This window comes from Triturus cristatus, chromosome 1_2 (assembly GCF_964204655.1).
Source record: "Triturus cristatus chromosome 1_2, aTriCri1.1, whole genome shotgun sequence".
In the NCBI taxonomy this organism is placed as follows: domain Eukaryota; kingdom Metazoa; phylum Chordata; class Amphibia; order Caudata; family Salamandridae; genus Triturus; species Triturus cristatus.
In genome coordinates this window covers 283,531,516-283,556,664 of record NC_140580.1, presented here as the reverse complement: position 1 = coordinate 283,556,664, position 25,149 = coordinate 283,531,516, and the positions used below count along the sequence as shown (strand labels likewise).

The 25,149-nt window shown below is 47.3% G+C and overlaps 1 protein-coding gene across 2 annotated transcripts in view; it reads left to right on the top strand.

The window, feature by feature from the left end:
• Window positions 1–25,149, top strand: part of WASHC2C (WASH complex subunit 2C) — a 664,131-nt gene that overhangs the window by 59,036 nt on the left and 579,946 nt on the right. For both annotated transcript variants that reach the window (XM_085603767.1, XM_085603764.1), the window contains exon 2: window positions 14,940–15,104. In XM_085603767.1, coding sequence (XP_085459893.1) covers window positions 14,940–15,104 — 165 coding nt within the window. The remainder of the gene's footprint in view (window positions 1–14,939; window positions 15,105–25,149) is intronic.

The following is a 25,149-nucleotide window of genomic DNA, read 5'->3' as shown; positions in this document are numbered from 1 at the left end:
GAGTTCCTTCATTGATTTCAAACGGTGTATCCACCGCCACTTTGTTGACATTACCGAGGTCTGGTATCCACATTCTCACACCAAACAAGAGTTCGACCCCAAAGGGATTTTCTTGGCATGTTATTGAGTGCCCTCTGGACCTCATGTAAGTGATTGACCCAACTGCCACCCGAGCCTAATACTCTTGCTGTTAAGAATTGCTTTAAGTCATGTTTTTTTCTCTCAACTACCGAATTTCCCTCGGGATAGTAGGGGAAAGAGTACCGCAAGGCCACACCCAAACTTACCATGCTTCTTTGTAAGCCCGAGAGCTAAACGCCGGGTCCAGGTCGGAATGCTGTGTGCCAATTGTGTATGTCCAGAAGAAGACTCTCAAAACCTTTAGAACAGTTCAGGTGTCAGCCGTGCGCTGTGGTCAAACCCACAGGAATCATCTAGAGCATGAATCCACTACCACCAAGATGTACTTGTAAGCCCAGTCTGAGTGTAAGGCGCTGCAGTGATCCAAATAAGCAACCGCTAGAGGCTTATCTGAGATTAATAGAGGTGTCTGAGGTGGACGTGCTATGGTCGAGCCCTTCCTCTGCTTTCAGATGTCACATTTGAGGACAAAGTCCTTGGTCTGTTTTGTAAGACCAGGCCACCAATAGTGATGCTTCAGCAAGGAAACTGTAGCAGTGACTCCTGTGTGTGCTGACCCCAGACCCTCATGTGCAGCTAGTACTAAACCCAATCTACGATCAATGTTAGTTATTACTCTATCCCCCACTCCTGGAATCTGAGCATACGGAATATTTTGTGCATTTGACTTGTAGGAGTACTTAATAGGAAAACCTTTCGGCATGTCTATTCTTGTACTTGAATGAGTGATTGCAGCAGCAACAGCAGTGTGGACTGTTGCCTTAGCGGCCTCATCTGACATCGAATTCCCTTCAACGTGAACGCCAACACGCTGATGACTCATCGTGTGTATAGCATGAGCCCATGGCAAGCATTCCATTCAAAATGATTGCGGTATAGAGTAGGTGCTAGCGCCAACGCCCACTCCTGCACATATGAATGTTTAACTGAGTCTGAAACGAGGTCAGAGAAAGCAGGTAAAATGACTGTTTCTCCCAGTGGGCATTCCATTACAAACTCCGGTGGCCAATCCTTTTCAGCCAAAAGAATGTTGTAACCATATGTCAGGTCCTCCCAAAAGAGAGCCTTTGTGTTCCTGAGTATGTCCCCCTCCATTTGTAGTGTTATTTTGCATAAACAATGTGGGACACTTACCCTTGTTTCACTTTGATATGCTCATTCAGCGCTACTACCACCAGATAATCTATCAGCTTCTGGTGAGCTATTGTGATTTCTGCTGCGCTGTCCAGCATCGTCACTGCCCACTCTCTGTTCTGAAGCAGAGTCCTCAGTAGTCGGGGCATGTCTTATTTTAATTTCTACTACCTTCTTCTTTCTGAATTGAGGTTTACCAGTCTTTTCTTTGTCCTCTTTAAGGATGTAGTCTGACATGTGATGTGTTTACCCTTTTGGCCTTACGTGCTCTTCTGATCTTCGCTCTGATGGTCTACCTCTCTCTGAACGTGTATTGGATGAATCCTGAAAGAAACAAGCGGAACGTTTATCAGAATCCTGATACCTGTCAGGCTTTCTAATATTATCACAGTTTCTTAAGTTATATTTCTAGTTGGCGGTTTCCTGCTAAGGAGACCCACCCCGTGATTGGGTTTTATTTTGCTTATTTTTTGTTTATTGTCCATTTCTACTTAGAAGAATCGGGTGCTTGCTTAGGGTTATCCTTTTCAGAATTACTTTTAACCTGTGGTAGCCCAGGTCTGGTTCCGAAATGATCTCTACCTAGAGTAGCATAGGTTTCTTCGATAATTCTAGGTAATTCCCCCTCCTGCTGTGCAGAAGTGAATTCTCTCAGATGTTGGTGTATAGCCAATGTTGCTGTTTCTCCTTTTATGTTACTTAACATAATGGTTGATACTGCTGCAAAATTGCCCATCAGTTTCATCCCTAAGTCTTGCCCCGTACTCTTTCTGTTTTTGTTTCAGTACCTCAGGTATAAATGCTACTGAGGGGGTACCATAAGTTCTGGTGTAAACAGCAGCAAAGACTGTACCCCAAGTGGCACAATCTTCCACTGGGAGGGCCATCCCCATTGGCAAGCAAATCCTTCGGTCCCGTATGGGAAAACCGCTTCAAGCTGGCTTGTTTTCTGTGCTATACAGAACGGAATTTGCTCCCGACTGGTGGTAACTTTTCCCATAACGGTATTCAGTGTTCAAGGGCTGATACCCATAGCGATAATGGCCGGAAAGGCACCTGGGCCAGATGGTATACCTGGGGATGTCTTCCTCTGCGATAAGGAAACATGGTGCCGATACATCCTCCTGTTGACTAATGCCATCGCCCAAGGAGCCCCAATCCCAGACTCCTGGAAAGGAGCAGAAATTATACCTGTTTAGGTCTCGACCTTGCTATCGCGTAAGCGATCGCAAAGCGAGACGGGTTTGAAAAGTGCTCCCAAAAAGCGGATTGCATGGCTAGCACGCGCACAATCACGTGCATCGTGCCGCCATGCAATCCGACTTTTGGGAGCACTTCAAAGGGTCCGCTCCCCCGCCCCCAAGCGCGCGCGCGCCACGCTCCGCCGGGCTTGTGTTTTTTTGGCGCATGCGCGCACACACATCTCCCAGGCTTGTTGCTCGCGCTTCTTGTTCTACATTTATGTTGAGCGCGGTGTCCACTTCAGGGACACGGCGCTCTGTTTATTTTTTTTTCATGTTATTTTAGGCGGAGCTGCATCCAGGTGCCTTACTCAGTGGCTGGCTGCTTTTCAAATGCAGAAACTTCGAAGGCAAGGCCGAATGTCTGCCCAGTTTAGCTGCTGCCCAACCCCCCGCAATTACAGACACTGTGCGGGAAAACTCCCTCCGTGTAATCAAGAGTATGAGATTCCTGTGTAAGTAGTTTATCGGATCCGTGTTTTTGCTTTCCATTCTGGGACTTCCCTGGACATCCTATTTACCGCACGATAAAATCAAGAATAAAAATATCCGAATGCAACGATAAAACCTCCTGGGCGAGTTACTCCACCGCAGAGATAGGAAATCCAGGCGTTCTGTTCAGTCTCATGACTAGCGCTCAGAAGATGGCATGCCAGCGCTACACAAAACGTCAGTGAGAAAGATATGGGAGGCGTCTCTTACCCTCCCAGTCCGCTGCTCTTGTGTGCCAGCACAAGCCCCCCTTCTCTCCTTCATTCATACTGTTTTTCTCCGCTGCCTCGTTCCTTTTCCTTCTTGCTTGCTGTCTTTCGCCTTTACTCCAAAAGTCTCTTTTCCCACTGGTTCTCCTCTAGTGCTGGGCTGTTTGTCTCTTCCCCCCCTCTACCTTTTTTCTTTCCCTCTCTCAGTACCGTCTTTCTTCCCCCTGCTATCTTCTTACTTTCTTTTTCATGTTGTAATTTTCGTCTTTTTCTCCTTACTTTTTGCGTCCGCGCCCTTTTCTTGTTCTGCCCTACTTTCTCTTTCAATATAAATTTCGCATCAGTTTATTTTTCTTTGCGCCTCTACTCTTTCTGCCCCCTTCTCTATCTCTCTTTCTATACCCTCCGTTACTCTTGCCTCCCCTGTTCTCTCGTCCTCCCGTCTCTCCGCCCGCCAATCGGTCTTCTTTCCTGAACTGTGGCGTTTGTCTGAGACTCACCTGACCCCTCCCTCTTTCACCACCCTGTCTTGAAGAGAAAACTTTTTCACGCATTGCTGCGCCAGCTTGTCGTCTTTCTCCTCCTCTTTCGTAGCCAGGGGGAAGTCACTTCCTTAACAATGCATTGTAAAGTATCCAGCCGTCGACGCAGATAGCTTGGTGGGTTAATTCACCTGGTGCAGTGATTTGCCTTTAAAGTGAGATGATAGGGAGGAATCGCACCTGCAGTACAGATGTGATACGAAGATTACATTTTCAATCATTTTCAATCGTTAGTTTGATATGTCAGAAGGATAACGTGCCTCCTGCAAAACACTGTGAATTGTGCGCGTACCATCTATGGGCCTCTGTTGGTGCCGAGCTCCTCAACCATCTGAGGTCGAGAAAATTAATGTCATGTAAATATAAAGTGCATTTATAGAGCGTCAGGTCAGCTAAAAGAGTTTGTAGGCGCGAGATACCTCAGGTTACCAGATCTGGTGTATTGGGAGAAGGGATTAAAAAAAAAAACAGACAACTAAATTTGATTAAAAAAATAATTGTTCATATTTAAGACTCGCGAGCTGTCCTACTTGAGTACCATAAACCTCTCGAAGCAGCGTGTTCTATAATTTAGCACCAATAAAAGGTAGATTCAGAAGCAACCTAGCCGCCAAGTTTTGATCCAACGGAAGTTTCCTATTTATGCAGAACCAGGTACAAATATGCTAGCGTAGTCAAGTCTGGAGGTGATTAGAGCATGGATTGCAGGTTTTCTTTTCTGTGGCTAAAGGCAGAAACCCCAAGATTTAAGTTGGTTAGCAGTGTTCTTCCCGGTTAGGTAGTTGAGTGTGGTCATGGTATGACAGAAGCCCAAATCACTGGTGCCAGAGAGCTCATATAAACTTTAAGAAGCCAGAGGCGTAGTTTACTCAGTAAGATTCGGGAAGGGGACTCACATTTCTCAACTAAAACAGTGGGCAACAGGGTGAGAATGTGTGGGGTGACCACGTTGTGGGATGGACTAGTCTCATGAGGAGCAATGGTCAGTTCTGATTTGCAGAATGTGGGCCTCTGGGACTAATTTAGAGTTTGGCAGACCTGTACTCTGTCTCGCATTTACACGAGTTTGAGCTATTGACTTTGCAAATAACAATGCCTTTTATTTTTGATTAATTTTTAAAACATAAATAAAAGGCATTGTCATTTATAAAAACCAATAGCTTAAACTCGTGTAAATGCGAGACCTATTGCATTGCAAATGCTTGTCTACAACCTGTTACCAGAGGCAAGTGTGAGCAGAAACCCTGCTCTTAAGCCGGCAGCAGCATGGAGACTGTGCAAAATGACCTCTAAGCCCTGAGGACACATTAATGTAGCTTGAAGGTCTAAAAAGATATACTGAAGTACATTTAGTTCAAAAGAAATGGTGAAGCATTCAGTTTGAAATTCTAAAGCAACCCTGGTAAATCATTGAGTAAACAAATGACTGACTGTGTTAGAGCCTGGGTCGGATACAGAAAGTGGGCAGGCCCTGGTGAAAGTCTGCAAGTCAAAGAATCTCAAAAAAGTTTCCAAGCCCGACCATAAAGAAAGGGACCTTGTCACTTTTTTAAAGAAAACCGCTGACGTTGCTTTCAAGTCCTAATGTGTCGTATTTATGGCTTTCTGCTGCTTGCTGTTGCAGGCAGGACACGCTGCCTCCCAACGCTTTCTGTTCATTAGAGCACGGTGCCAAGGGCATTTGAAATGCAAGATGTCTCGCATTTGCAAGAGTTGGAGCTATTGGCATTGTAAATGACAAAGCCTTTTATTTATCTGTTTTAAAAACAACACATAAATAAAAGGCCTTGTCATTTACAATGCCAACGGCTCCAACTCTCGTAAATGCGAGACCTGTTGCATTGCCAATGCTTGATGTTATACTTGACTCTGGGGAATGGGGTCCTTGGGGCTCCAGAAGACTCGGGTGGGGGGCTGCTTGCCCATCACTCGTTTAATTCCATTTGGCCCCGAGGAATGGTGCCCCCGGGAGCCAAGGGTCCCTCCTACGCAGCGTGGCAAAGGTTCACCCCCCACCTCAGATGGCCGAAGGCCCCGCGCGGCATGAGGGTGGCTGCCTTTGGGGGATGGCACAGGTCCTGTAATATGTTGAACAACAATGTGAATATTTACTCTTAACTGCTGCAGGCAGCTGCCACGCTGCTCATCAGAGGACGTTTTCTTTGCGTCTTTCCTACACTGGTGAGTTGTTGTTTCTTTAATCAGACCAGTGTGTGTGCCTGTTTGTTGTTCCCACCGTTTGTTTGCTTTAGGTAATAAGACAAGGAGATTAGTGTGTACATTTTGTGAAACAGCGATCAATAACTTGAGTTAGAATCAAGGGGAGAAATAGGAGTCAAGAGCAGGTTTACAAACTGGATTGGAATTAGAATAATTTATTCAAAAGAACCTGAATTCATAACTCCATTATACAGTCTCTGAATTAATATACAGCGCCGTGCCATCTACCCTTGACCAGGGCCGGACTGAGAACGCAAACCAGCCCTGGCAATGAAGTCAGACCGGCTGAGGGTTGGAAGGGTGGGGAGGTGTGGGGGGTTGCTGGTGGCCAGCTTTGCTGCTGCTTCTGTTACAGGGAGCCTATATTGCAGCACTGCTGCAAAATCGGACCTCAGTAACAACAAGCATTGAAAATGCAACAGGTCTCACCTTTTATTAAGTTAAAGCCATTTGCTTTGCTATACAATAGCATTAGCAAAGCAAATGGCTTTAACTTAATCAAAGGCGAGACCTGTTGCATTTTCAATGCTTGTTTTAAGAAAGGGTATAAAGTCATGCCCAGGGAACTATAGGCCAATCAGCTTAATTGATTGTATGCAAAAGGTAATGGGGAGACTGGTGCTTAATAAGGTACAAGAATGGATTGATGAGTTCAAGGTTTTATCTCCACTGCAAGCAGGGTTTAGGGCTTTTACTAGCACCATAGACCAGGTGTTTAGGTTCGTCTTGCTTTATTGGAAGACGGTGACTTTGGGCAAAGGTAGTCTGTACGCTTCTTTTGTTGACCTTAAGTTGGCATTCGACCTTGTACCTCGTGCCAAACTATGGAACACTTTACAAGAATTAGGGATGCCACCTGAATTATTGACACTTATTATCAGACTACACAAGGACAATAAGGCAAAAATCAGATAGGGCAGGCAGAGTGAAGTCACCGAATCGTTCCCCGTAGAAAGAGGTGTGCGTCAAGGATGCGTGATTGCACCAACGCTATTCTCACTATACATCAATGGAATAGTGAACTGTATGAGCTCCATCCCTTCAGATGCAGCAACATTAGCAGGCGAAAAAAATCCCATATTAATGTTTGCAGAAGACACATTGATTATCTCCAAGACCCCAAGCAGACTTCAGAAAGCTTTAAAAACTTTTGAAGAGTTCTGCTTACCACGAGGCTTGGAGGTCAATGTGTTGAAAACAAAATGAATGGCCTTTAACACGCATAGGGCTATAAGGGGGGCATCCAAATGAATGCTAGGCCGCTAGAACAAGTTAAAGACTTCATTTAGCTAGGGGTTAACATTCAAGATAATCTGAAATGGAACCATCAGATTGACTTGGCATCCCTTAAACACAGACAATTGTCAGGGGTGCTACATACGGAGATTTACAACATGAAAGTCATCAGCTCAGCCCTCTACGGATCTGAACTTTGGGGATGCGAGAACGTATCCATGCTTACTTCCTCAGAAAATAGGTTCTTGAGGAAAATCACTAGGTTACCACAAAGTACTCGAATGTGTCCGTTATTGTACGACCTTAGAAGGAAACCTATTGCAGCTACAGCTAAACTGCACCCCCTCCTGTATTGGCAGAGACTCTGGACTACACCCGAACTTGCAGGATACGCGGCAGGGTTTCTAGACATAATAAGGGCTGACACCTCTCACTGCATAAAATGGCGATGGGCGGTTAGAGACACTCTGTCAAGCATTGGCATGATTTCACTGTGGAAAGACCCAATAAATTCTAATTTCCCCACAAAAAAAGACTCTGAAAGATAAATATTGGGAATGGGTCCAGTATAACACACTTAGAACCAGAGAGTCAACTCCCCTAACTGGCCTTTTCTTGGAATGTAAATTCATCCCAAAGCTGGAGGCATATTGGTATCAAATTACAAAACCGCTTGACCGGAAACTGTATTTCCAGTTTAGGGTAGGCACATTGCCACTAAGAGCATTTACTGCTAGATGGAACCTACCCAGTGTTGATGAGTGCCCAGTTTGTAAGTCTAGTAGAGAATCATTAGCTCACCTACTGTTTGCTTGTACTGGATATGATGTCCCACGTCCTGTTTCCAATCTGTAAGCTTCTAGGGACAAGAAGGGCCAGTGATGCCGAAAGAATCCTGCGTTCTTATACATCAGCAACGATTTTCATAGCGATGGCAAAATACTTAGGGTGGTCGTGGGCATTAAGAGCTAACTCCCTACGTGTAGCCCAGGATAAGTGAGGCAGTGATGGACTGTCCCTTATCGAGTTACCACAGCAGATGTTAGACTGAACCAAGTGTCAAACTTGCTTAAATGCGCTCTGTAAATTGTAAAATTCAAAATGTTTTAAACTATGTTTTATTATATGAGATCTTATTAACTTTTAAGATTTTTAAGATATTTGTATATATTTTATCATCTAAAGGTTACTTTTTTAAGCGCTTTTATGACTTAATCTGTCGAATAAAGCTGTTTGGATTGGATACCCATAGCAGCCAATTGAGGTTGTGCTTCCTGAGCTGTCCATGCAGGGTTAACTGTGAGTGTTAGCATAATGTACAGCGTGAGGTTTCTGTACATTTTTACCAGATCTTTGTATAGTGTGGTTGTTTTTTCTGCTGCATCTAAATCATTAAGATTAGGATGCGGTATAAAAGCAGCTATGACCTGCCAAGACGCTCCTTCTTTACTGAGTGGACTGAGTCTCACATTTTCTATGGTAAGGGGGAGGGTGCCTTTAAACCAATTTATGTGTTCTTGGTAAGTTAATGGAATTTGTATGTCCACATATGGAAAATATTCTTCTGGTGTTTTATCTTCAGTGTAAGAGTGAAACAATTTTATGTGAGCATCTGTAGGTAGGAATTTAACCCAAGAGTAGAAGCGCTCTGTCACGCACTGCAACAACCAGGGCAGAGGAGGGCCAATGCAGCACGATCCGAAGCAGGCACCAGACATAATAAACCAGGAAGCAGGCTTAATTACCCCCAAACCGTAGCCCGAATATTCTCCACGTCAGTCAGGCCTTGCTGACAGCTCATCACTGATGATGACATTACAGCGAAGATGCCACAAGGATCAAATGCCAAGATAAGATCACCCATTATCAGCACTAACCCACGGGGGCAACTGGAGAGACTGCAGTTAGTTCCTGGGCACGGTCCCATACGGCACCCGGTTGGTGACAGTATAATCAACGCTAACTGGTTTCGCACCTGAGATAGCCTATATATGCCTTCAGCGCAAAAACTGGCCATGGGTCGTCTACGATCAAACAATCCACAGTCAGCAACACACTCTGAAGTGGGTGAGGCATCACAAGCAGAAAGCAACAGAAGACAAGAACCCCCGCTCTTGGCGCTGGCCACTAAATTAGATTCAGTCCTAGTAGCAGTCGAGAAAATTGGAGCAGCACTAGACCAAACGCGCACGTCCTTGGAGTCCAAAATCGACAAAGTTGCATCTGACTTGACGCTCCTGAGGGCCGACCATCATGAACGAGGAAGTGCACACCAATGAACATGCACTAACTAATCTACAACCAATAGCCACACTCACGTGGCACACTGCAAGATCTACTGGACCGGGTGAATATCCTGGAAGACAAACAGGAGGACGCAGAAGGGTCCCCCACTGCATACACATTCCCCCCCTACGGAAGTATATACAACCACCACAACATACGAATATCTTCACAAGTAACGTGAGCGGTATATATACATCCGCAAGTAGATACTTACAGCGTAGATCTACCAGCATAACCCTTCTACAAGAAACCCACCTGACATCGAATAGAGGTGGATCGCCTCGCCGTTGCTGGCGAGGGCAAGTATATAGCACTAACTACTCCTCCCAAGCTAGAGGGGCTCTGGTATGTATGGGTAAGGGCAGGGGTTCCTTATGTGGTGGTGGAGGCAGAGGCCAGATACATGCTAGTGAAAGGTAGACTAAACGGCCAAAGCCTCCTCATTGGATCCGTCTATGCCCCCAATGTGAAGCAAAATTTGTTCCTTCGTAAATTGACGGAGGTTCTGGCCCGTTGGAGTGGAATTCCTTGGCTGATAGGTGGCAATTTCAACTCTGTATTGGATATGACACTAGACCGATCATTCTCACTCCTGACACCCACCACAGCCGTATCGAATGCTCAGGCGCTAGTAGCATGGCTGACCCACTGGTCCCTGGCTGACATATGGCGTATTCGCAACCCAGACATGCGCATATACTCCTTCTATTCCCCAGTACATGGCGTACACGTAAGGCTAGATCGCATTGTGGGGTCGCCCACCTTTCTTCCCTTAGTCGGAGAGACTGAATACCGGGGGCACACGCACTCCGATCACAACCCCCAGCTCAAGTGGGAGGTGTGTCCGCTATCCTGTTCCCACCTGGAGCCTCCAGCCGGTGGCACTGGAGGATCAGGCATTCCAAGCGTCTTTGGGGGGTGCGACGGCGGAATACTTTGAGGTAAACGACAGCTCCACAGTTGACCCGCTCCGAGAATGGGATGCTTTTAAAGTAACTATTAGAGGGCATTGTCTCACCTGGAACGTTCGTAAACAACTGAGTAAGTTAATCATCAGGATAGAATGCAAGCTCCTACGACAAGTAACCAATGCTGTTACACGCATTGGGGATACTCGGCGACTGGAGGAACTACGCAGAAAACATGTAGAATTTCTGGAAAGGTTTAGGTGCCACAACTACGCTGCACATTCTGCATGCACACATGCATCATCAGATAGAGCAGGTCGGATGCTGGCATAGCTGCTGCGCCAAGAGCAGGTTCGCCAATCTATACACGCTTTAGGTGGCGATATGGGACACATGCTATAGGTGCAACACGAAATACACGCAGCAATGACGCAGCACTATACAAATCCTCGGGAAGCTGCGACAGAGAGCAGTGGAGCAACTTCCTGAATTCAGTGAGCCGGCCTAAGATAACCCCTGAACAGTGCACGACACTTGACGCACCACTTACCCCCAACAAAATGTGCGGCTCTGGCGACGGGTAAAACCCCCGAACCAGATGGGCTTCCAGCCGAATATTATAAGACATATGTTGCAACATTGATCGCCCCTACACACCCTTTGCACTGCAGCACTAGAAGAGTTGGAACTTCCACCATCGATGCGTGAAGCAAGCCTTGAGTCTCTACTAAAATCTTACAGTGACCGTACAAGCCTAGGCTCCTTTTGGCCATTGGCTATACTGAACGTAGACTACTAGGTAATAGCGAAAATCCTAGCGGACCAACATGCGCCCACAGTCTCTACCCTAGTCCATGTGGATCAAAACGGTTTTGTGCCCTCTCGTAGCATCTCCTTAAACCTGAGGCTTTTTTTTTTAGCGTTGCTGCATACTCGGCATGTCTCTGGCCACACTCGTGATGTTTAATATTAGACCTGGAGAAGGCCTTTGACTCTTTGGAATGGCAATTCTTGTTCGCTGCACTAGCCCGATATGGCCTTGGCGAAACGTTCATCAGCATGGTTAAGCTGCTATATAAGGAACCAACGGTACGAGTAAGAACGGGCCCATACATACCTGATCCAATCATGGTGCTATGGGGAACTAGGCAAGGATGCCTGTTATCCCCGCTCCTCTTCTCCTTAGCCATAGAGCCCTGGGCGGAGGCCATCCGCGCTGGAGTGGTCGGGGGTGTGGAGATGGAGTGCACACAATCTTACTGTATGCGGAGAATATCTTAGTGTACATCAGGGATATCCGATTGATCCACCCCCCCCCCCCATCACTAGTGTGCATCGTGGGAGACTTTGCTATCTTGTCGGGACTGAGAGTCAATGCGGCGAAGTCATGCTTGTATATCCCTTCAGCGGCACATGTTGGGAACCGATGTATGTACTTAATGGGGTACAGTTGAAGGCTGATATCTTTCACTACCTCGGCATAATAATATATCGACAGCAGGCAGACTTCTTGGATGGTAACCTAGGCAGAGCGTTGACAGCTGTCCGCTCTCACGTATCCTTCTGGGGCAAGCTCCCACTATCTGTGACAGACAGGCTGGGTCTCACTAAAATGGTGATCCTACCATGACTCCTATAATACTTTGCAAACTTGCCATTATACATCCCTCCGCCATCTTTTCACACCCTCGAGATGACAGTCGAAGACTTCATGTGGGGCAACTCTCTCCACCTGGTAGCCATCAAAAAGCTTTACCTACCTACAGATAGAGGAGTCCTAGCGGTACCAAACATGGAACAATATTATTTTGCAGCACAGCTGCAGTGGGTGGCTAGATGGCTGGCCGACCTCCTGCTATGCGACACAGCAACCATGCAACCGACATGGTCCCTAAATGCCCTAATTAACCTGTTTCACCCATGTGCAAAGTCAACAGTGCCGGAGCCTCTGTTGCTCAGTGTGGCATACAGATGTTACCTCAGGTGCTTATATATCACCCGCTTTATCACTGAGGGGCACGCCATGGTAACATGCCAGGGATTCAGGACATGGGGGGTTTGTTCCATGAGGGCGTTCTAATACCATATGCCAAACTAGCCGAGGAAGATGGGTTACACCCAGGTCAGTTCCTGTTGCATCGTTCGCCTCTTTTATCTCTGGCCACTAAATGGGGAGACATATCGAACGAACCCCCAACACACCTTACAATCTAGTATCTTTAGGCAATCTAGTAGGCACGGTGGACACCTCACGCGGTGGTTTGCCGCTTCCCTTAGATAGCACACCGCATACACACTGGTACCATTGAGGCTCCTTCGGGGGGGACCTGAACCAACCACTCACATACCCCAAATGAGGCACTGTATTGGAGAGCCCTGTATGTATCCCCAGGAACATGCGCTACATCATGCAGAGACCATATCTCAACCCAGCCAAGATTAATGGATATTTCCATCGTGTCGATGCTACCTGCCCTCGCTGTCGCCTTATCGATGCAGACTTGTTACACATGTTATGAGGGTGCCCTTGTCTTCGTGGATACTGGAGTGTGGTGGCAGACACCCTCGCCTGCTGCACGGAGCGCGCCACTCCCTTCCAGTGGGAGACTTATATCCTTAATCTCTACAATAAAATTAAAAAATACAAAGTGACGTCTTGCTTCGTAGATTTAGGACTAGCAGTAGCTAAGAGGGTGATCACTAGGAAATGAAAGGTCACTGAGCCCCCTCATGTGTTGGCCTGGAGGCGCTCCCTGTTGACGTGGACTAAAGCGGAGAGCGCTGCGCTACATTGGGAGGACACATTGGGCATACGTAAGACCCCAATTGCTACATGCTGGGATGTAGTATTGTTTGAGCTACAAAACACTCATAACGCTGAGATAGACATGCCAGCCTCAAATGACAATGGCACCTTCAAGCGTATGCTAGAAGAGGATTATGGGGCCTGATACGGCTGTAGTTGAGGGTTCATGGCTGGTGGACACGTTCAATCAACACCTGAAGCGTGTTTCTGAGCATACACCAAAATAACTTAACACACGAAAAGCAGAGGGGATGTAAAGACATGGGGGACAAGGAAACACTCCAGTTTGACTCACAACTACCTGTTATGTCTTTACTTTGTCCAGTTTCATTATAGTCTGCCTCCCCTGGTAACAGACCACCACACAGTCACTGAAATAACACACAAGATTCACTTAGTTACAAAGTGACTTCAGGTAGCACCAGGAGTCAACATGTGAGGTGTTAATAAGTTTGGCACGAACATGTATACATGCCTTGGTTGTATTTGTACCAATATATACTGTCTACCAAAGTAACAAACCAATAATGGCTGATGCAGAACTTGATTTACACTGTGTATGTCTCTGTTGTTAATTGAAAATCAATAAAACAGATTCAAAAAATTCCGTCCTAGCACACCACATCACTGATTAATGATCAGCACACCTCTGTACTCTGTACCTATAGTATCTACTTTCGCAGGGCCCTGGCAGATCTTTACTTTAAGCACCTCTAGGCACCACTACCCCCATCATTATCACCACATGTGAGACACTTCTAGCCTATCTTTTATTTAACACATGCTTCCCTTCTTGCTGTTCACTATCGGCATAGTTGGGGTCACTCCTAGCTCCAAAGAAGCAACAACAGCAGGCACTGCCATCATCTAACTAAACTAACGGCAAAGTCAGCTACTACCAACACTTCACTGTCAGCAACCACAAGATACTACTGGCCCTTTACTTTAGCATTCCTGGAGGACCCCTAACCCTGTGCCATCTGCACACCTAGGGCACTGCTCTTGGGTACTGCCACTTTCATCCATTATATCCGCATTCCCAGCACTGCTGTTCCCACCCATTGTCATCATACTGCCACCAGCATTGGCAATGTACTACCGGCTCCTCACTAACAACACATAATGGGCACTTCTAGACCCTTAATAAAAGAAAAAAAAAAAGGTTCTTGAGACCATTACAGTGAGGATACATGGGACACTTTTAATCCCTCACTTTTGGCTCGTATGGAAGCAACTGTCTCCCCTCCTCTGCTCTCCCAAATCTGCACATCTGTAGTACTTCAGTCTCTCTCCATCATCAATCCTTGTACACTGCCAGGCCATCAGCATGAACACATGGCCTTTCAAGCCTTTTGAAAGCTCATCAGTGCATTCAGTGGGGCCAGCAGTCCCTTATATCATATGGTGAATCCATTAGTACCTTCACACTGTCATTACCATGGCTGCTGCAAGTCTCTAAATAGCAGTTGCACTCTCAGAAGTCCCGGTATGTCATCCATGCAAATAGGGTTTCTGCTGCAACTCACCAGCAGCTTTTTAGTTAGGGCACAGCAAGCCTCTTACTGCCAGTGCACCAGGCCACTCGTATGACCTCCTTACAGACTTGTTGGCGCTGCCATCCCCTTAACATCATGGGACAGCCTTAACCATTCTTAGCCACTCAGCAGCACCAGCGTTTGCTGTGCTACATAGCAGACTAATTTTTCTGTTTTTTTGTTAAACAGCTCCTGAATTTTCTGCAAGAATTTTCCCAACAAACAATATCGAAAACACATGAAATCGAAAAGCAGTTGGATGGTCTGATTCGAGATACGAAAACCACGAATTGTCGCCTCCATAATGTCTTCAATGACTTTCTTATGCTGTCAAATACACAGTTCATCGAGAACGTAAGTATTCAAGATTGTGCAAGGATGTGGGCGCTAGTGTCCTTCCTGTCTGCGGGCAGAGAAATGAATGATGTGGTCGGTTGAAGGCCTTACCTTTTTGTGAACAGCTTGGCTTAACATGTCTGCTGTATAAGATGGATCAAATTATTCTGCCTCATAAAAGCAAGGACCCAAGGATGGTAGTCTAAACAAATGGCATGTTTGATTTTCAGAGTTTCTGTTTCAGTTTATACCCATGGCCCCTGGAGTTACTCAGCAACGGAAGACTGTTATTGTAGCCGAATTGGCTAAATCATGCAACCTAGAAAAGGCAAATGATATAACCATGACATTCAAAGTATGTGGCGTAAATGCAATTAAACGCACAGTACGCAGAACTTTCTATGGCATTATTATCTAACTCTTTTGACACCTCAACCATTACTGATACAGATGGGAACTCAATGCCTCAGAAAATACCTAGGTTTCTTAAGCTAGAAACCTTTCCAATCATTGCGGGAGAAATGGTTAAGGGATGGTATCGAGGTGTAGGACTAGGACTGGCAGGAGGCAGTGTCCTCCCCTAGAGTGGTTGCCATTCCAGCACGCCTTAGATTAGTATAGTTCAAAATCCTCCATAGGGTGTATATCACTGGACCCCGTCTGATACATATGGGGAGGGCTGATGGAGGGGAGTGCAAGAGACGATGTGGCCATATGGGAACATTCATGCACATCATAAGGGAGTGTGACTACATCAGTTCCTTCCGGCGCAAGGTACATGACGCAATCAATGCAATGCTCCCTGTCTGTCTCCGCCCAGAGGCGCGAAGGTGTCTCCTGAATGTATGGGAACCTACAGACCTGAACGCTCACCAGACACAATGGGTCACACTGGGGTTCATGCTTGCTAAAAGAAATATTGCAGAGCTATGGGGCACAGCTCAACCACTCACGATAGAAGCCTGGAAAAAAGACCTTGATTGGTGCATGTATAGGGAAAAGATGGTGTATTAGGCCAGGGGCTGCCCCAAAGTGGTCCCGTATTTGGAGCCCTTGGAATGTCTATCGTGGAGAGATATGTTCACCGCCTCGTAGTATTGAGCAAGATGATCTCCTCACCCTGTAGCATCCCCTCTCTACGTAACGCTGTAAACTATTTCACCGTATGTCATCACAGTGCACAATTTTTTTGATTCCTCTGTATTGTTTATCCAATACGATGTATGTTCAATAAAAAGATTTATAAACAAAAGATAGAAACCTTTACACGCATATTTACTGTCAAGTTGCCATTTAGAATTTTTGTCAGCTCTACACTTTGTACCTCCGAGTGTAAAATAATTAGTGTGATATAAATGGAATGTTTCAGTCACCAGAAAACACACCTATCCGTACACACTTCTCATAATGCCAAGCATTAGAAAAGCTAGAAGGTCTCACCTTTGGGACCTATTGGTTTTGCCACTGGGTTTCAACCATGCAGCATTATCTAAAGAATTAAACAAAAGAAAATATTTTGCTGCAGCTGACAAAGGGGGAAAAAGAGGCATGTTATTTTGTAGGCTTGCACCTACATAAAAAGCAGTTGCTTTTTTTTCCAGTTTAGTTACTGGTCCGAGTTTGATTGATAACTTAAAAAAATGATAGCAGAAACAGCACTGGGATGTGGGTGGGAGGAAGCAACACGGGCGGTGGTGGGGTAAAGCAACGAGCAGGGGTGCCGGGGAGAGGAAATAACCCAAGGGTGTCGCGGGTGAAGGAAGCAACATGGAGAGCATAATTGTGAGGAAGGACACGAAGAGAGAGCAATTTGGAGCACTGGGGAGAGAGCAACATGGAGCTGGCAGGGAGAAACATGCGTGAGAAAGGAACACGGATGGAGTTGGGGAGTAGCACACAGACTACAGAGCAGCACTCGAGGGGGGTGAGAAGTACATGATTGAACCAGCTAGAAAAGAGAAGCACTTTCTGGAGTGCTTAAACCGATAGAAAAAAGTAGTGACTGAAAAGCAGAGCAGTGGAAGGATACAGGTTTGCATCCATACTGGAAGAACAAGCACACAAAGAGGATGGAAAGACCAAACAAGCTAAACAATAACAAGCAAGTAAATGAGTGACAATGAAACCAAGTAATGGTAAGAAATGGGCAGACTCTAAACCCACTACAATGTGTTTCACAACAGACTGCTGTCTAGAAGACGAGACCTAAAAAAGCATATCTCGTTGATTTGGAGCAGCACACTTATGTTTGGGTTTTTTTTGTTCTCACAACAGGGCCTCTGAAAGCACACTTGGCAATTAAGAAACAACCCTGGAGAACAGACATTGTTTATACATTAACCCCTTCACCAGGGTAGGACTGGGAGCCAGAAGCAGCCCTGGCAAATGTTCAAATCATCCCACTCCCTGCTGTCTCTTTCTATTCATATTCTCTCTCTCTACATCTCACTTCCCCCCTCTCACTCTTCCTCTTCTTCTCGCTTTCCACCTCTGTTCTCTTTTTGCCCCCGTGCTTGCTGCCGAAACCCCAGGGAGATGGAGACAGAAGCAGTATGCGTTAACCTTGATAATCAGCATCCAAAGACTCCAGCTCCCAGGGAAAATGTCCCATGGGAGAAATGGCCTGTCCTGTCCTGCTTTCACTGACTTACAAATATATATGTTGGTGCCAGCATCCTCTGCACTTTGTTGATGCTGTGTATTTCTGCCTCTTAATGTTTTTCTGGACTTCGCTTGTTTTTTGGCTAGTTATCTCAACAATCATGGAAACTCATCAGAGTTGCTTCATCTTGTTTTTGATTTTGACCATCGGAACTGAGCCATGTGGAGTGGAGGGCGTGGGTCTGGGAAAGCAGATGATGCGACCCAAAGTGTACTCCCTTGCTGAGTGAGAAAGGTTACTACAAACTCAGTCTAGGCAAGATGGTGACTGTTAGTGATGGCAGTGCAATTCTAGTCCAGAGGACACCTCTTTTTAATCAGTATCTATGAGGGTAATCTACCTACTGGTGCTTCCCAGCAAAATGTCCGTCCATCCCCCATAACTGGGGTCCCATGGCTACATCATGTCTGGCACATCTATTAAGTGAGTGTGAGGTGTGTTGTGGGTCCTTTAGAAGCAGTGTCCATGCTGCCAAAGATGGTGGTTTCTATTCTGTAAAATGGATATGCCCCAGTCATCCTCCACAAACCATGTACAACCTGGTATGTGGTGGCAGTTCTCCATCCTAATCATTTGTCTATGGTAAGTTTCCCTTGCCCGAATAAACCTTGCCCATTCCCAGTTCCAGTCTTGTTACTTTCTCTCATGGCAATAGAAATAGATATTGGGCGTTGTCTAGGAGCCAACTACAACCCAGCTGTCACCAATTACATCTGGTCTTTCTAATCTGATGTGCAACTCTGGGCTCAGAAGCCCTAAAAATGTGACCAGCAACAGAAGGGGGTGCTACTTCAGGTATATGGGGAATAATGAGTACCTCTGATTGATTTGAGCTTTTTTTATTTTTTTTTTAAACACTTTATTGAATTTTGCATATAAGACAAACACGAGACTGAATCTTGTAGCATGACATTAGCAATTGCACACATCAATCATATAGCATAATTTATATCACCAAAGTGGTCAGGCACAACATAATACATGGCGTTTGGTTGCAAACAACTCATCCCCCCCCATCCTCCCTCTTTGAGCTATTTATTTCTACGCTCTTTGACGAAAACATCAAGTATCTGTATAGAGAAGAGACCACCTAGTCAGTTAAGTTGATATCACGCAGTTCCGGACTGTCCACTTCCGTAGATGCAGCGCCCCTCCCCCTTGTTTCAATGTACGTTTTATACAGCGCCCAAAAGTTCTTAGGTCGACTACGTGGCGGTAGCAGATTGCTGAAATTTTCCGTTTGTGTTCTGCAATATAACATGTCACTCGACCACTGTGGAATCGTAGGGGTCGGGCCCCGTAGCCAACACATTGCCACTCTACGTCTGGCTAACAGCAGCCCCATATCCACCAGCCTATGAGCACCTTTGGGTATCAACCTGTAGTAGCCCAATAACGTTAGTGCCAGTTCCGGAGAGAAGGGGAGCTCCACCACTCGTCCCAATTCCTTAAAAATGAAGTCCCAAAATTTGGCGATCCCTGGACACAGCCATGCCAGGTGTATAAAATGCGCTCTCCGTTCACTACATCGGTCACATTCAGCCCAATCTCTCAGTCCATATCTACAGAGTCTCTCCGGGGTGTAGTATACCCTATTCAAGTACTTGAAGTTAATGAGTCTGTGCGTGCCGTTTAATGAGATGCGCTTCGTACTAATACAGCAATAGGCCACATCGCATCATTGATCTCCCTGCCCAAGTCTAAACGGGCTTTAGTGTAATGATTTTCCCTGTAATCCATTGACAGCCTATAAATCTTCGATACCATCCACTGCGGTGACGTAGCCTTGATAACATAGGACAAGGAGGACAATTCCGGCGGTTCCACCAGGTCTCCACCCAGGATATGCAACAATGCCTCCTGTGTTCTGTGGAATGGAATTTAGTAAGGTAAGATGCCACCGTGTCCCCTGTTACCAACTTCTCCCAGCTCTTCGCCGTGCCCCCCTCAAATAAGTCCCCGACGGTCTGAACTCCAATGGAAGTGAGAGCCCGTGTAACCCCCTTTTCCCTGCAGGGGTGCAGCCAGTGACACCAATCTAACGGAGTGTGCGGAGTGTACAGTATAGCCCCCACCTGCAACTTCAGGAGGTGATGTCAAGCATGTGTTGTGGCGTTCACTGAGTCCAGTATCCCAGTTCTACAATCTGTGGATGAAAACATTTAAACAGGCATGGGCAGAGGGGAGGCTACCACTTTCTCAATATACAAGCGTGGGGTGTCTGGTAGGCCATGCATCCAGTGGAAAGCATGCGCACTCTGGGCTGCCCGATAATAAAGATCCAAGTCCGGAGCTCCCAGTCCTCCCATATGGTACGGTAAGAATCTCCCATCTGACCCGCGCCTGCTTACCTGCCCAAGCCAGCTTGAGCATTAGCGTAGTAAGTCGTCGGGGGGGAAAAAGAGGAAGAGAGAACCAAAGGAGAGGTGCTGTTCTGGGTCACGTACATAAAGTCACGTGTCGTCTGCATACCTGAAAACTATCAACTCCTACTTCGGGAATCTTATGCCCTTATATCCGTGGTATTCTCGAAGCGCACAGGCCAAGGGCTCTGCTACTAAGGCATATAGTCTGGGAGACAATGGGCAGCCCTGTCTCATACCTCTAGTGATACGTATAGGATCCGTCACTAGGTTGCCCGTTTTTATTCTAGCAGTGGGTGCACTATATAATATCCCTATCAACTGCAAGAAGACTCCCCACCCCCCCCCCCCCCCCCATCCTCAGTAGGACCTGTCGCATAAAGGGCCATTCCACCAAGTCGAAAGCTTTTTCCATATCCAGAAATACAGCTATCGCCTATATCTCCGGCTTGGTGTGCTGCAGTGCTCCGAATACTGTTCTCAAATTGTAAGTTAAGTTCCTATTTGGAACAAAACTCGCCTGGTCCAGCGCCATCAAAATCGGAATAAGCAGAACCAGCCGCGTAGCTAAGATCTTCGCAATTATATTAGTATCGACATTAAGCAGTGAAAGCGGGCGATAGGAGGGGCACTCATCCGGTGGTTTGCCCGGTTTCAAAATTGCCACAATTATTGCTTCATTCATCGACGGTGGCATAGTGCCCGTGACGCATATGTCGCCGAAAAGAGTAGCCAAATGTGGGACCAGTAAGTCCCTGAACGCCTTGTAAAAGGCAACAGTCAGGCTATCTACCCGCGGGGCGCTCCCCGACTTTATACTCAACAAAGCTAGTACGATTTCGTCCTGCTCCACAGACCTCATAAGGAATTCACGGTGCGTATTTGTAACCATGGGAGCTTGATATACGTCAGATAATCCAATATCTCCACTTCGGTGCCGCCACTGAAAGACGAATATAGCTCTGAGTAGTAGCTGTGGAACCTCCCCGCTATAGCCACCTCTTCAACCAGCGTGTCTCCCTCCGTGAATTTAACCTCAGTGACTATCGCCTTCTCCCGCCTCTTTTTAAGGAGCTGTGCTGATACTGCACCCGGCCTCTCACCTTCACCGTATGTGTGCGCCGTGGGATATTTACCCAGGTGATTAACTTCCACATCTGCTGCGTCATGATATTCTTCCAGCTGTGCTTTGAACTCCAGCATGAGCTCGTCGTCAGCACTGGCCAGGAGTCGGTTCTCAAGAGCCTTCAATGAGCCCTCCAAATCCGAGAGTCGTTTGCGGATCGCTTTCAGGACCCCAGAGTGTTTGGTCATTGTAATACCTCGGATATATACTTTAAACGTTTCCCAAACGACATGGAAACTGTTCACCGATCCTATGTTCGTGGTAAAAAACGTTTCGATCGCCTCCGCAAGTTCTTCCTTAAACACTGCGTCCAGCAGCGAGTAGGGTGGGAACCTCCACGTAAAAGGGGGTATGAATTTCTGTGGGGTGTTAATTTACCAACAGCAGTGGGGAATAATCCGAAAGTGTACGGGGGTGTACCTCACAGTGCCGGATCCGTTTCTGGATCCGTCTAGCGGCTAGCCAATAATCTATGCGAGTGTGGAGGTTATGGTACGCTGAATAATGCGTGTCTCCCCCCCCTTCACCGGATACCATTGTCACCACACATCACAGAAGTCAAGCTGTACCATCAAATCTGTGACTGTGCATGCTGATGGTGTGACTTGCCTATCAGGCCCCCCGACCTATCTTTCCTCTGGTTTAAAACCATATTAAATAAGCTCCCAAGAAGTGTGGTTCAATCGTGGGCAGATGTTGCACAACCTGTTGGTTGATAGAACCAGACCAGACCAGGTTCCGCCCCTGCGTGCCACACAGCCAGTACACAGCATCTGCAAATGGTCTCTCAATCACGCATCACCTCCCGCCTCCTCACACCAAGATAGGCGCAACACTCCTCTCAATAAACATAATTCTTGCAGTGTGGAGGATTTTACCCAAATTAGCACTGCAACATTTTCACTTAACTGTCTCATATTAAAACAAAGCAACTCGTCAATAGTCCCACACACCGCCACACCATTTCTAATTACCCTCCTCCAGGATGTCCCCCTTATCTGTAACATGCACAGTCTGTTATTCAGCCCTGCTCGACTAAGTGGCCTCCGACTGCCCCCTCCAAGGGACTTCGTTCCAGAATACTGCCCTTCTCCTTAGCCCACTCCTTTAGTGCCTTCTGTAGAGTTTTCGGTTCCGTAAAAATGTGAGATTGACCCTGTCAGTTAACACGCAGCCTTGCCGGGTATAACATAGCATAGTCTAAGATGAGATACCGTAGTTGGTGCTTTAGCGGTGCCACCTGCTTACGGGCCTCTTGCACCCGTATCGTGAAGTCCGGGTACAAGGATATGTTGGATCCTTCATACTGCAGCGACTGCTTTTCCCTGACCGCCTTCAGCGCCGAGTCTCTGTCACGGTAGTTCAGCAGTTTTGCTATGATCGGCCTTGGGGGGGGGGGGGGTGCCAGGGATCGGGCGTGGGTCCAGAGAGCGGTGCGCTCTTTCAACTATGAACATAGGAGAGAATGTATCGCTGCCCAGCAGTGTAACTAACAGCTTCTCAACAGATTTCTCCATGTTTCCAGTCGGGGTAGACACCAGAAGGCCCGTTATTCGTAAGTTGCTCCTACGATAACGCGACTCCAGGTCCTCCGCCTTGTCTTGTAAAATTTGCAACACCCTCCCCATCTGCTTGTGCTCATTGTCTATTGTCGTCTGCGCTTCTTCTACCTCTGTAATCCGTTGCTCCGACATGTCAAGCCTCTCAGCATGCTTGTCAATTCATTCTGTCCATTCTGTAGGAGAGGGAGTCTATTTTGGTCCCCAGAGCTGAAAGACGGCTCTGTAGGCCTTTTTCCATTGCAACGAGCATGGAACGAATATCTCCTTCAGCTTCCTCATGTACTGGGTCCGGCGCATTATCCCCATCTTCTGAGGTGGTGTCCCTCCCCTTGGTCTTCTTTTGGTCAAAAGTTAGTTTAGGCTGCGACTTATCGATCGGCACTCCGAGCAAGCGTGTAGCGTCGTCTTGGGCAGGTTCTTCACTGGTCAACTCCTCCGCACACTTGGTATCCCCGCTCTGGAGGACGTGCCGGCAGCAGCAGGGAGCTATACACTGCCTAGCCTTGTTGCACCACCGTTGAACAGACTCCCGTCACCACGAACCGGCTGACAGACAAGCTCCGCAATTTATCACTCCACTCAAAGCAGCGCAGACCAGGAATCACGTGCCACAAATGCCAAGTTACCTTTCCAGTAGTCCGCCAATGCGCACAGCAGCGTGCTTCACCTCAGCTCAGGGTCTCCCCCAGCCGCAGTTGCGTTACTCATGGGCGCACCCTACTGGGCCTTTCCTACAGTGTGCGGCACCAGCGTCTTCTAGTGCGCTCCCCAAGCTATTCCGCCGCTGCAGGCACCAAGCGCCGGTGTTCTCGATGCGTGCCGTGGTGCTGAAGCACAAAATGGCGTCACTAATACCTGAAAAAACACAGCAGCAAGCAGGCCACAGTCACAGCTCTTCAGCATCGTATAGAGGCGTCCAGCCCCAATTGGCAGCCATGCTGTAGGCCATACTGCGCACCACAAGTTGCACCTACAGCGTTAACAATTTTCCATGTGGGCCTGAGTGCCATCTTGTGCGGTGCTTCGGCCGTTCTTTCGGTCGCACTGGGGCCCGATCACCACCTCTTGGCCCTGCCGCAGGACACAGCAGGGTACCTCTCCGCACTTCCGCCAATGGCCACAGCAACACTGCGAGAGCCGCCCGCGATGCAAGGCAAAAGTGGCGCCTCGTGTCTCGCCAACTGCCTTACCACCTCTCTGGACGTCGGCTGTGGTCTCCCTCTGTCTGTCCAAAGCAGCGTGGGCTTGTGCGACAAGGGAATGCTGCTGTTACCTCCACAGGAGTTGTCGTAGTCGGCCGCCACCTCGCCGAGAGCGCCCCAGCAGCACCCGCGATGCCTCCTGGCGCCGGACCGTTCCCCGGCTATGTCGGGCTACTCAAGTCCGAGGATGTCGGGCTACTCAAGTCCGAGGATGTCGGCCTAGTACAGGGTCCTCCACCTCCGGCAGCCGTCGCTCACTCGGTTGTTGGTGCAGAGCGCGCCGGGACGGCTCGTCTCTTACCCCCAAGGCACTCTGACATCACCAGCAGTGCAGGTCGGGCCAGTAAGGTCCCGCAGATGCAGGATTATTGAAGGATTGTTTGATGGCTACGCAGAGTGGCCATCTCTGTTGCGAACAAGCTCCGCACCTCCCCGCCCCCCCGATTTGAGCTTCTTGCCTTGGCCTCTAGATGTGAACAAATACCGGCCTCTTTTCACTGCACTGGGTTCTTCATTGTTGTTTTGGCAAAGAGGAGGCCTGCACAACATTGTGGGTGAGAAAACAGAGCAGGAATAGAATCTCACCTGTATTGCTTCTCTCCCTCCTGTCTTCGTCTCTTGTGACTCATGTCAGAGGCGCAACTAGAGTCAAATTTCGGGGGGGGGGGCTGATTACTCAAGCAAAAGGCAGAGTGGAGCTGCAGGGGCTCTAAGCAGGGGTGAAAACCATCAAAGCCTCTTTAACAAGCCAAAGGTCTTTTAAAGACCTGCGAAGTACTCGGGTGCGGCTGTGTTGTGCCCGGGAAGCTGTCTCATCCCGGGCTGCCACACACGGGGGGGGGGGGGGGGGGGGGGGGGGGGGGGCGTTGCGCGCCTGACTCATGTACATTATATGTTTTCACTGTCTCCTCTGCCTTCATCTTATCATGAAACTTAAAGAAAGTTTTAATTTTATCGTTATAAAACCAACAGTTTTGTTGGCTGGAAAACCTCTATATAGCATTTGTTTTGCAAAAACTAGCCTGAATGTGCACATTTCTTTTGTTTGTCCCTCAGTTCTCTCTAGTATCCTTTCTATAGGCAGACCCCTAACGATTTATAGCATTTCCATTTCATTATCTGTTCCTTGAAATTCAGCAATAGTGATT